Genomic DNA, 13,090 nt, shown 5'->3' with positions numbered 1-13,090 from the left:
CTTCCCTCATTATTACATGTCCTGCCCACGCCCATTTCTGTTTCTTGATTTCAACTAAGATGTCATAACTCGCGTTTTTTTCCTCACCCAATCTGCTCTTTTCTTATCCCTTAATGTTACACCCATCATTCTTCTTTCCATAGCTCGTTGCGTAGTCCTCAATTTAAGTAGAACCCTTTTCGTAAGCTTCCAGGTTTCTGCCCCGTACGTGAGTACTACGACATATTTATTTATTTATTTATTTAATACATACTGCACACCAATCTGGTCCAAGCAGGACGGGCAATACAATTTACAGAGTATCTGTTTTACACAAAAGGAGAATAACAACAACAAAAGAAGCATGGTAGTACCAGAGGAAAGAACACAAAAAGACAAACATCTAGTCATATAGTGCGTCATAAGGTTCTGTTAGGCTATTCCAGTCGGACACAGAAAGCGGAAAAAAGGAAAACTTATAAATGTCTGTTCTTGCAAAGTAAGGGGTTAGAAAGTGTGTTTCGTAATGTCGCGTTGGTCTTGTGGCCAAAGGGGAAAGAAACTGCGTCTGATCAATAGCCATTTTACCGTTAAGAAGCAAGTTTAAGTAATTCAACCGACAATTTTTTCTTCTCAATTCAAGTAGCTCAATGTTGTTAGCTTTCATGAGCTGAGAAGGAGAATCAGCATACCTGAATTTGGAATAGACAAACCTGACAGCTTTTCGCTGAATCCTTTGTAACTTCTTAATGTTAAGCTTAGTATAAGGATCCCAAACAATAGAGCAATATTCAAGCTTAAGTCGAATGAATGTGAAATAACTAAGAAGTTTGACATTAGGAGGAGAATTACAAAGTCTATGTCTTAAGTAACGAAGTTTGCGGAAAGCTGAAGAGCAAATGTTAACAATGTGCAGATTCCAAGATAGGTTATTAGTGATTGACACTCCTAGGTACTTGTAACTGATAACATGTATCAAAGGATGAGATGTCAGGTTATAAATATATTTTAGAGGAGTTTTTAAGCGTTACACAAAGATAAACAGTTTTATTGGTGTTAACAGTCATGCCAAAATCTGTGCACCACTTCGGTGCATTAATGAGATTAGAATTCAACTCAACCTGATCATGTACACCTCTGATTTCACGAAATAAGACAACATCATCTGCAAATTACCTAATTTGAGTTCCAGGAGTAATTACGGAGACAATGTTATTTATATATAAAAGAAACAGCAAGGGTCCCAAAACACTTGCTTGAGGCACACCTGATGTTGCAGGAAGACTGCAGGAATCAAAACCGTCAATTGAAAGAAACTGCGTTCGGTTATTTAAGTAATCGGAAACCCAAGAGACCAAAATGTCGGGAAGGTTAATATTTACGAGTTTATTGAGCAATTTATCATGAATAACTCTGTCAAATGCTTTACTAAGATCTAAGAATATCGCGTCAATTTGTCCACAATTATCTATGCATGCTGCAAATGAATGTACTACCGTGACCAATTGTGTTGCAGTAGAGAAATTTCTTCTAAATCCGTGTTGAAAGCTTGAGAGTATAGAGTTTTCCTCAATGAATTGAGTGATGCGTTTTGCTACAACGTGTTCCAACAATTTACAAGAAGAAGGTGTTAAGGATATTGGGCGATAATTTTCTAATAACAAACGGTCACCTTTTTTATCGACGGGAATAACTTGAGCTGCCTTCCATTCATCAGGTAGCCTCGCACTTAATAGTGAGCATCGAAACAAGATCACAAGAAACTTAGTGATAGTTTCGGCATAACGACGAATAAAAATATTGGGCAAACCATCAGGACCGCAAGTCGATTTTGTTTTCAGATTTTCAGGTGGTTTCATATGATCACAGTAGGCGACATATGATCACAGAGGACAAATTTAATTACTAGTTGAGTTACTGAAGTGCCTGGAATAATTAGAATTAATTCAATATCAATTCCCTCTTTATTTTTCTCTTGGACAGAGAAGGAGACAGCACTAAAAGCTCATAAGCTTGACAGAGGTCCTGCCCCCTTTATCAACTTGGCAGTACAGTACACAGGCATGCATGTTCAATTTTCCAAATAAACACTGAAACAACATAACAAAACACTTTGTAAAAAGCAGCGCTATACATTTCAGCACAAACATAGGTATTAGAAAAACAAATAACTGGTCATGGGGAAACGAAAAAAAAAAATAATAACAGGTATAGGTTTAAACTGAGTGCAACATTACGTAATCTTGCTAAGAAAAAATCGCTTAATAACATCACTTGAATGCTGAAAGGGGTCAAACAATTCTTTGTTTAATTTATTTAATAATACTGGAACAGTATAAGAAAGAGACTGCTCGGTATAATATGCCCTAGGCGTCGGCACTAACCAAATTTCTTTATGTCTAGTCTGCAGGATATGCGTGTTTTTCTCAAGTTTTGCCAGATAAATAATATAATGTTCATCACTGTGTGAAGAGCGTTTATAGATCATTAAAAGTCTATAATTGTATAAACTATAGATTGGCAGGATTTCATATATTAAAAACAAGTCATGTGTGGGGGAACAATAAGGAACACCAGCAATGCATCTTACAGCTCTTTTTTGAAGAAGGTGAAGCTTGGATAAATTTGTGACACCCGTAGTGCCCCAAACGGTACAAAAATATTGCAAAAGAGAAAGAACTAATGAGTTGTATAGCAATAGCCTAACTTTTACAGGAAGAATACCGCGCAGCCGCAACATGACACCAACAGCTGAAGACACTTTTGATCTGATATAGTCAACATGATCATTCCAAGTCAAATGCTTTGAAAATATAACGCCAAGGATTTTAACAGAATCTACAATTTCAACAGTATCAGAGCTTAAGAACACGATCAACGGCCTAGAAATTATCTTTCCTTTTGGAAACTACAATATTATTTTTGTCTTTTTAGAATTAATCTTTAAACAATTTGATTTCGCCCACGTATTTAATGCACTCAGTGTTTTGATTGCTTTCTCTTCAATGTCACTTCAATGTCACCGGCTAATTAAAGGAAAACAATTTCGTGGCATAGGCTGAATATCTGGCTAGCAGAGCGGATGTGACGTCACTGCCTCCTCGTTTCTCGTTTCCTGGCGCTACCCTGCTCGCTCGCTTGCTCGCAACAGCGGCGCGCGCATGCTCGTTACATGCTCTGAAGTCAGCAGCGGAAAGGGTGCGTAAGGTGCGCTTCGTGTGCTGCTCGCTAGGGGGCTACGCCCCGCCAGGTCGCGCCCACTGCGCTTCCTCCTCGCCCTCCTTCGCTCCTCGCCCGCACATCATGCCAGGGGAAAGGCGTTCGATCGCTTAACCTAAAGAACACCGACGCCTAGGTGCGCGTGCCACTAAGAGACACCTGAGTCAAAATATTAGGGTCGCTCACCATATATTGTTTATAGATTTATGCAGCGTGTAAGGCATATATCTAAAATAGTCAAAAACAGCCATAAATAGCTGAAATATATTGCTGCCTTCTGAATGCATTTTGCGCAGCCGAACTTCTATGTGCGGTGGATTGCTTACGAGATCAGAGGTTATACACAGCTTCATACGGTTGGGGCATACACAAGCTTCACTTTACCGTGTAATTCTTCCGGATCCCTAAATCTGTTTACTTCTGATGCGTACATCTCATTCACGTATTCAATGTGGGGGAGATGAGGCTTCCTGGAAATGATAATCTTTGCTCTCTTCGGTACAAGACATTCATATATTACATGTTGTGCAGCCTTCGAAGTGGAAGTAGTTACTAATAGAGTGTGCTGAGTGGAGCTGGTTTTGTTGTTTCGGTCTTCCTTAATTAATTACTTCATCCTGGCTGAAGCGCTGTTCGATTTAGTTCTATGAAAGTAGTGACGTTAAACTTGCAACTGGACCTAACGTTTGCGTGAAAATGTCTGTCTCGAGTTCCTGTCAGATAGAAAGTAGCGGAAAGATCTGGGCAGCCGCGAACTTACTGGATGACAGGGTATACGTTCTGCCGATTGAAGTTGAAATTAGTCTAGAAGTTGCCAGGATTGCGAAGTCCCTAAACGACAATTGAGAATGTACGGGGTACCTGTGTTCACTACGGGTCCCTGGAGATCGTGTGACACATCTTGTTCCAGGCGAACGGCCACCATTTTGTGAAAATCCACTGCTGGTGTCGTCAACACGCTTGTTTAGATGCAGAGAGGTATACCCGCACTGCGTCAAACTGGCAACACTGGCAACTGTAAGCATGTCGATCATCAGTTTGTTATATTTTTAGTAAGATGGATGTTGAACGCTCCCATTGGGGAATCCGCGTTATCCAGTATGCGCTATGCTATTTGAGCGTGCTACCCGATAATGCTAAAGCCATTTGAATAAACATACTCGGATATCTTGAACGATAATAATGTACCCTTCCCGCTATCAACGCTAGTTTTTGACCTGCGGATCTGGCTAGATACTTTCGATGTTCTGGAACAACAGGAGGACCGGGTGCGCTCATACTTTCTTGCGCGTCGGTTACCAGTAACGTAATTGACTGGACATGAGCGCATAACCACGATCACTGAATTGCGCTCCGTTCCAACGCTGGTTGCGCATAAGATAGTTGTCCATATACTCAGAATTACCACTCTGCAGGTGATGTTGGTAAAGCTGCTGTCGCAAAGATTTACCCGTGAATCGTATAACTACGCACTGTTCATTATGTAAGAATCGTTACTTGCCAAGAAAATAATTTGCTTAGACGAATGCGATTGCAAGGGGTAAAGAAGGAGGATGTTTTTCAACCATGAGCTTGCGCCGCGTGTAGATAAACTCATGTTAGGAAACCAGCAACCTTAATAAGTAAGAGCATGACATATTTTGGATGATTAGGGCAATACGAACTAGTATTGATCGGTTGGCCAGTATTCGAGAAGAGCAGGAGGATAAGAATGAAAAGTCAAATGTTAGGTTTTCCAAGAATTAGACAAACTGATGCCGGCTACATCTAGACAGAAGATAAAAGTGAGGGAACTGCTAAGGAAAGCTTACATTATTTAAAGCTGAAAACAGTAACTCGAGGTAACGCAAACCAAGATTGCTGCAATGATGGAGAGCCTTGCATTTGCATTGTCATGACATTACTATGACAGAACTAGAGAAACATCTTCCCAGAGCTAATGAGGTGTAGCGTGTAATCACATTTACGAATTGAAATATCAGTACATTGTATCCACAGCCTGCAATGTCTGGTGCTGTGCATGCAACTAAGCTTTGCACTAATCAGTTGGGGACGAATGGCTCCAGAAAAGCAGAGCCTTCCCAGTAACAATATGTAAAATGTACATGATTGAAAAACTGAGAAAGTAACACGTGTATTTTGCTTTGGTAGTTCTTCTTACGCCTTATTTACCTGTCCTGTCGATCACGTTCCTCTCTAATTACACTCAGATCATCTCCGTATATGTAACGCAGATAATGACTGAAATGTCGCCACACGAATTGGGCTGCTGTAGGAAAAGCCGCGAAGAAGCGGGTTCTGTAGTGCGGCCTAATAAGGAGGCGGTAATGATGCCAGCAATCTGGCGATGTTTTTAAAGTTACTAAAATTGTTTGCTTTATGATCCGAATGCGTTATAACCCGAACTAATATACCAATTAGTACCCCTGTTCACATGAAGTAATCGAGGGAATCCATTTGATTTCAGCAAAAGCAAATCTTGATTCGAGTAATGAGAACGTTTTAAACTCCGGCAAATTCCCAATCTCATAGAAGCTGTTTACTTTAACACAGCGACATTTCAAGTAGAAGATTTTTGCACGCAGATATATGCATGTTTATGTGAAGCCGGCTGCGAGCAATGTAAACATTTAAAAAATGTTAAAGCTGCTTCGTCAGGTAAGAAGCACACTTTCGAGCATCTTGCAACTTTACTTGTTTGTAAACTGTAGCGTAAAGGATAACGTTACAGACACATAACTTCACAGAGCTGTTACTTTTGAAGGGGGGGGGGGGGGGAGATGGGAGGCACACTAGAAGTACATTGTTCTTCCACTATGGAAAGCTACCTGCGCATTTCATCGTGGAAATTTCCAATTGCCAGTCGTTCTATGTAACATTTGTGTTGTTCTTATATTGCGCTATTACAAAATGGCATGAAAACGTAGGGGTACAAACTGCGTGCACAAAGGTCACAAAAAGCCGATACAAACGCCCGTTCACGCTCTTTTCTCGCGCTTTGTGCAAATTGGTACTTGTTGAGCTCTCTGTCCTTCTCAGTAGTGGGGGTCGTAACCTCACGAGCGTTGTACTTCAGCGCGAAATATCCATGTCTAACAGGCAGTTTTGAAGAAGTATGCACGAGAAAAAGAGTACCCTGCATTCGTGCGTTATGTTTGCCAAAATTTTCGATTTTAACATCGCATACGCTAAACATTAACATTTATGGCACTAACGCACTCTAGGTATAAGGATAGCTTCGCATTCATGTCGAATATATAGTACCAATCCTCCAGACAATTGAGCTGTTGTTGCCACTTCGCAACATATAGACAGTTTTATTATATAGCCTGCATCTGTTTGCATGACGTTATTATTTCCGAAAAGTTTTCCACCTTTATAGCTTCAATTGAGTACAGCGTTATGTCCTGATTGGCCACGTGTGCTCTGTCCCCTGTGTTATGCCCATGTGTTTGCTGTGTACCCCCCCCCCCCCCCCCCCCCCCGTTGCGGTGTCTCTGTGTTACTTAGAGGAGCAACGATGTGTGCAAGAAGAAATCACCGCATAGTGCAGCACTTTTACTTTGCTAGCAAAGCACAATCACTTCCTGTTCAGGGTTGCTTTACCAGAAAAACCCCTCATTTGGTCCATTGAAGGCATAGTGCTGTATTGGCACGGACAAGAAAGATGACAAGACGTGCACACGTCCTGTCGTCTATCTTGTCCGTGCCAAGGCAGCACTATGACTTCAATTGATGCGACGAACCAACGAAATCATTCCCTGCCGTAGAATTCAAGAAGTGTAAACAAAGCCAGAAGGTCATGGATAAATGCCAACCTTCTAAAAAGAATTGGAGAACGTGACAGACTATTTGCCTCTTTCATCAGAACGAAAAAATGGACTCGTAGACTGAATACAAACAAATTCGTAATAAGTTAAGCTCTGATATTAAAAAAGCCGGGACTAGTTATTACGAACATAAGTTTACTGATACCTGCAACAACCCTAAACAAGTATGGAATACGGTAAACAAGCTAATGTCGAACAATAAAAGAGATGGCATCTCTTAACTCGTTATAAATGGACTGCCTTACACAGGGGCGTCGCTTGCTTTAATGAGCACTCAAGTAACTCTCAGGCAAGTAACTGTGATTTTACAACGTACACCATGTCCAACATCCTCAACTCAATCTTCATGTTTCCAACTACACAATTAGAAATCTGCACAGTAATCAAAAACCTAAAATAACAGTGCATGTGGTGCTGATGACAGTAAAGTTCAACCTGTAAAATCCATCAGCCAGATGTTGAGTTAGCGGTAAGGGGAAAAATAGAAGAATTCCAGATCAAGCTACAGAACAGGTATTCGGCTTTCACTCAGGAAGAGGACCTTAGTGTTGGAGATACGAACGACAATCATATGGGCATCATTAAGGAGCGTGCGATAGAAGTCGGTGGTAACTCCATTAGACGGGATGCCAGTAAGCTAACGCAGGAGACGAAAGATCTGATCAAGAAACGCCAATGTATGAAAGCCTCTAACCCTACAGCTAGAATATAAGTGGCAGAACTTTCGAAGTTAATCAACAAGCGTAAGACAGCTGACATAAAGAAGTATAATAAGGATAAAATTGCAAATGCTCTCAGGAAAGGAGGAAGCCTAAAAACAGTGAAGAAGAAACTAGGAATAGGCAAGAATCAGATGTATACTTTAAGAGATAAAGCCGGCAATATCATTACTAATATAGATGAGATAGTTCAAGTAGCTGAGGACCAGTGGCACCCACGACGATAACGGCAGAGAGAAGTCTAGAGGAATTTGAAATCCCACAAGTAACGCCGGAAGAAGTAAAGAAGTTTCGGCGGATCCGGATCATGAGACTGAAATAATCAGAAGAATAAGAATGGGCTGGGGTGCGTTTGGCAGGCATTCTCAGATCATGAACAGCAGGTTGCCATTATCCCTGAAGAGAAAAGTGTATAACAGCTGCGTCTTACCAGTACTCACGTACGGGGCAGAAACCTGGACGCTTATAAAAAGGGTTCTACTTAAATTGCGAACGACGCAACGAGCTATAGAAAGAATGATAGGTGTAACGTTGAAAAGAGCAGATTGGGTGAGGGAACAAACGCGAGTTAATGACATCCTAGTTTAAATCAAGACAAAGAAATGGGCATGGGCAGGACATGTAATGAGGAGGGAAGATAACCGATGGTCATTAAGGGTTACGGACTGGATTCCAAGGGTAGGGAAGCGCAGCTGGGGACGGCCGAAAGTGAGGTGGGCGGATGATATTAAGAAGTTTTCAGGGACAACATGGCCACAATTAGTACACGACCGGGGTAGTTGGAGAAGTATGGGAGAGGCCTTTGCCCTGCAGTGGGCGTAGCCAGGCTGATGATGATGATGATGATGATGATGATGATGATTAGTCAGCGACTTACGCATATATGCAACCGAATTTTGAGTACCGGAATATTTCGAGATAAATTAAAAATTGCAAAAATCTAGGTGATAGAATTGACATAAATAATTGCCCAATTTCAGTCCTACCAATCCTTTCGAATGTCGTTGAACAAGTTATAAACATCAGGCTACTAAACTTCTGCAAGCGAAACGATGTCATCGCCGCGCAGTAATACGGATTCCAGAAAGAGAAATGTAGTGAAATGGCACTTATAAAAATTAAGGACAAGATAACAGACAACTTTGAGGAGAAAATATATAGAATAGGTGTTTTTCTCGACTTTAAAAAGGCATTCGACTTCATTAAGCACCCTATTTTTCTGTACAAGTTATATAAATATGGTATTAGAAGAACGGCTCTCACATTAATAAAGAATTACCTCTTAAATCGTCACCAGTACACGAATATTACGAATGCAAAATCCAGCTTAGGTCAGATACGTTATGGAGTTCCACAATGATCAATCCTTGGGCCGCTGTTATTTCTGCTTTATATAAATGATATAATTAACGTGCCCTCCTACACCAGAAGTAAAACTGTACGCTGATAATACCAATGTATTCATCTGCGGACAAGACCTATAAGTCCTCCAAGTAGAAATCAATGTATGGCTGGAAAAATTGTCGACGTGGCTCCACGGTAATGAACTAGAGTTAAACGCCAAAGAAATTAAGTACATTATATTCCGTGCTCGTAACAAGTTTATAAAACAAGAAATACTTATCCAATTTCGCGATGAATCTATCGAACGTGTAGCAACACATAAATTTCTTGGCGTCACATTTCACGAGCATCTTCACTGGTCACCTCACATCGAAAAAGCTCGCACTGGTATATCTAGGTCCATTCGTGTCATGTATAAAATAAAGTACCTTTTGCCTATCTGGCTAAAGAAACAACTATACTACACACTGGTATATTCGCGTTTCCACTATTGTCTCCTTGTCTGAGGCACAGCACCTAAGACAAGCATAGAAAACATATATTTATTAAAAAAGAAATTCTTGCGCCTAGTAGAAAATGCCCCCTACCTTAGCCACACTGCCCCATTGTTTAGAAAACATCAACTGCTTACATTGTGGACTGTTATAAACAAAAAGATAGCGTTAGCTAGTTACCTACAAATGCATTCCGATCCTACGGCTTTTTTCATCAGTATCTAACGAAAACACACACCTACAGCACCCGGCACATATGTTACAATAAGGAAAAAATACGTACGAACTACGGCACCCAGAAACATAGGTACAGAATTTCCAGTTTTTTGAACGATCATCCTGCTGTAAACATTATCCAGGAAAGTAAATCATTCAAAGCTTTCAAAAATAACATCACTATGTATCTATTGTCACTGCAGGCATGACCACTCCTTTTGTTTTTGTTTTCTGTTGTTTCTTACAGCATTTTCCCATTTGTACATAAATGTTCAATATGAAATAACTCACGTTTCAATGTTAACCAACCACTGTGTACTTCCATGTGGTTTAGCGTTTATTTTATGCGCTGAATGTTTTGTGCTCTCCAATGGGAGGAAAAAGGGCGCAGACTCCTTGTCAGGCACCACGTGCCTTTTGGTCTGCGCCCTAGGCAACTGTACCATACGCTGTCTGAAGAAACTCTTTGACCCTTTGACTCTTAGTCCAAAAATCTGCACTCCTGCACTCATTTGAACCCATTTGCAAGACAAACATTTTCCTAGTTAGTGTTTGAGCGCAAATATTAAATTTAGTTTTAATTATTTTGTTGTAGAAAACAAAGACTTCGTCATGCTCGTGCTGATTATTTTTTCAATGAAAGTAGCAAGAACAAAACGCAAAGAAAGACACTCAAAGCACTGATTCTTCTATAGGTTTCTTTTCGCAAGTTTCTGTGCTTCGCTGTGCATTTACGGCAAGAGTGAACATTGCTCACATTTCTCTTCAAGATTCTTGGCATGCGTAAGTACGATCATTACCTATTGAGAACACAGTGTTGTAAAGACAGCCGACACTAACTTTTGTGAAATGGTACAGGATAGCTTAATTCAAAATTTATTGCTTGGAACGGCATACCTGGATCCGCCAGTAACGTTCCCTTCGTTGCAGTGTCGTCATCCATCGCTGCTTTGGTTACCTTCTAATAAGGTTTTAACACACACACTAGGTTCCTTGATTCAACGTCTCACAAACTCAGTCCTTCCGGAGGAAGAAATGTCATGTAAAAATACATAACAAAACGCGCATATTCTTTATAATTAACTACGGCAAATCTAGCGTTCAAATTAAATCTTCCACTATACAGAATCGCTCTGGCAAATTTTGTCCTCAGCGAAGTCTACAAGGCCTGATCAGCTCGAAAAGATCTTATCTAAGGCGACTCTGGTGTTACGCCTTAGCCGGCCCTGCTGAGTGTCGCGTACCAAAGTTCCGCGCCTTGCATTAGGCGTCCTTGCCGCACGTGTCGAAGGTGCTATCTCGCGTGCGTCGGCGTATTGCCGATACACGACGTGTCAGGGCGCACGTCCTTCACGCCTTCCTTATTATCAGTGTCAGTGGATTGCAAGATATTGACGAGGAGTAGAGAGGAGTAGAGTAGAGACGAGGAGATGGAATGAAGTTAGGCTACTTTGTGCCCAGTCCACGTGTCAAAATAGCGAACGACCACTAAGAGAGATGCACGACAAGCACGGGCTACGTTGAAGGAAGTCCACCGCTAATCGAGTGTGACAAAGAGCGAAGCCGATTGGCCTTGCAAATAAGTGGACTGGCGTGAATTATCACGCGTGGCTGAGCAAGAATGCACAAACGGTCCGATACCCATTCCCAAGCGCATCATCAACTCACATTGCGTCGTTGAGGCGCAACAGAAAATGCATTTCGTAGAACATTGTGTTTAGTGCAACCGATGTATTACTGATGTTCTGACATATTTATGGGTTAAATATTTGATTGCAGGAAGTGTAAGCGCTCTTCAAACGAAGTTTTGTGTTTTACTTTGGCGTTGTAATCAGTGCCGTTGACGTAGTACCCAATTTTTCATATGCGGGCTTGTTAGATATTTGATTCCAAGAAATGTGGCACATATTTAAAAGAAAATCTAACCTCTCGCCAGGAGTAGTCATATTTTCTACGGAACAGAAAAACTCTTTCTTGAAAAGCAGTGTGCTTGACCGTCGTATATTAGCCTACGTCATACAGTGCAGGCAACATGACGAACAAAGAAAGGCTTTTGCAGGACTCCATTTGCAACAGCGATTGAATGGCAAAGATAACAATGAGCTGACGATAGCACTGATGACATGACGACGATGATGGCATAATCACGATGGCGCCGACTATGCGTGCCTTTACGACGACGGCAAACAGAGATGGCATCAGGCTTGCTTTTCACGCCGCCACTTCAGTATTAAACAGCATTAGGTCTTACTATTTGCGCTTTGAAGAACGAGCTTATGGTTCTCGTGCAAGAAAGGTGCCGTCGGCATTGGTTAACATGTTTCGTTATAATCAGGAACGATTGCGCGTCGTTGCTCACGCTCCGCTATCAGTGAGACCTATGTAAAACGTATATATTTGCACTTGTTCTCACGATAGTTTGCTTTGTTGACTATCCTTGATGCGTTTATTTATACCCGTGCCTTTCTTTTACTCGACTTTCCTTCGAACCGTTGCTTGCGCATAAAGTGAACTTTTTGCGGCATTCTAATTTCTGTAGCAGGTTTTCAAGACTCGCGGTTCGCATGGTCTACTGGCCTGTGATTGTCGGAATCATTATTTACTCGAGTAATTTTCAACCGAAGCTTGTATTGCCTCACTCATGTTGGCGTTGGTATTGGTGTTGCCGTACGAAAAAAAACTGAAGCAGCACGAAAATGAAAATTGCTTGTCGGACGGCGGATTCACACCGACCTCCGGGCACGCTAGTCGATCCAGCCACTGTGGGTTCATCATACGCGCGCTTAAAAGCAGCGTTTTATATTCATGTACAAGTAGACGCAGTGCAAGGCGCGGGCCAATCACAAGCGTCCCCTGTCTCCGGAGGAGGGAAGGGGTGTGATCGCGTGTTCGCTCGTCTTGTGCCCGCCGTTTCCGGCCAGTTCAGGCACGGCAGTCAGATTGGGAGGTGGCGCTTGGTTTGTTATGCCGAAGAGCAGGCTGCGTCGAAGGAACGGCAGCGGGAGCGGGCCGCGATTCATCTGTTCGCGCTTCATCCGTTCTTGAACGCCAACTGGAACTCGTTCGAGAGAGGGCTCGTTGCTGACGTGCCCACCTCATCCTGGGGGAGCGCGAAGCCGAGGCGGTGAAACAAAAAGGAGCCGCGGTTCCCGAACTTCGCTTGCGCCCCTCTTCACGGTAGTGGAAAGGCGTCCACTTCTTTATGTGTTACGTTAACTGTTCAGTTCTCTTTATTCGCAGTTTTATCCGCCGAAATATTGACCTACCCAGCAGCCTTAAGCCCCACCGA

General features: G+C 41.9%; 1 protein-coding gene across 2 annotated transcripts in view; it reads right to left on the bottom strand.

Moving 5' to 3' along the window:
• The window catches only part of LOC126519083 (sulfate transporter-like), a 138,734-nt gene that overhangs the window by 100,137 nt on the left and 25,507 nt on the right, over window positions 1-13,090 (bottom strand). Inside the window, exon 1 of one of the 2 annotated variants that reach the window (XM_050168695.2) lies at window positions 10,699-11,013. The exons of the other annotated variant lie outside the window; for it this stretch is intronic. Within the exon in view, the coding sequence (XP_050024652.2) occupies window positions 10,699-10,744 (46 nt within the window). The 5' untranslated portion in view covers window positions 10,745-11,013. Of the gene's footprint in view, window positions 1-10,698; window positions 11,014-13,090 lie in introns of those variants that run through there. 2 annotated transcript variants of the gene reach the window in all.

Source organism: Dermacentor andersoni, chromosome 10 (assembly GCF_023375885.2).
Source record: "Dermacentor andersoni chromosome 10, qqDerAnde1_hic_scaffold, whole genome shotgun sequence".
NCBI classification, from domain to species: domain Eukaryota; kingdom Metazoa; phylum Arthropoda; class Arachnida; order Ixodida; family Ixodidae; genus Dermacentor; species Dermacentor andersoni.
Note: the sequence above shows the minus strand (reverse complement) of the source record. Positions and strands in the feature narration are given on the sequence as shown.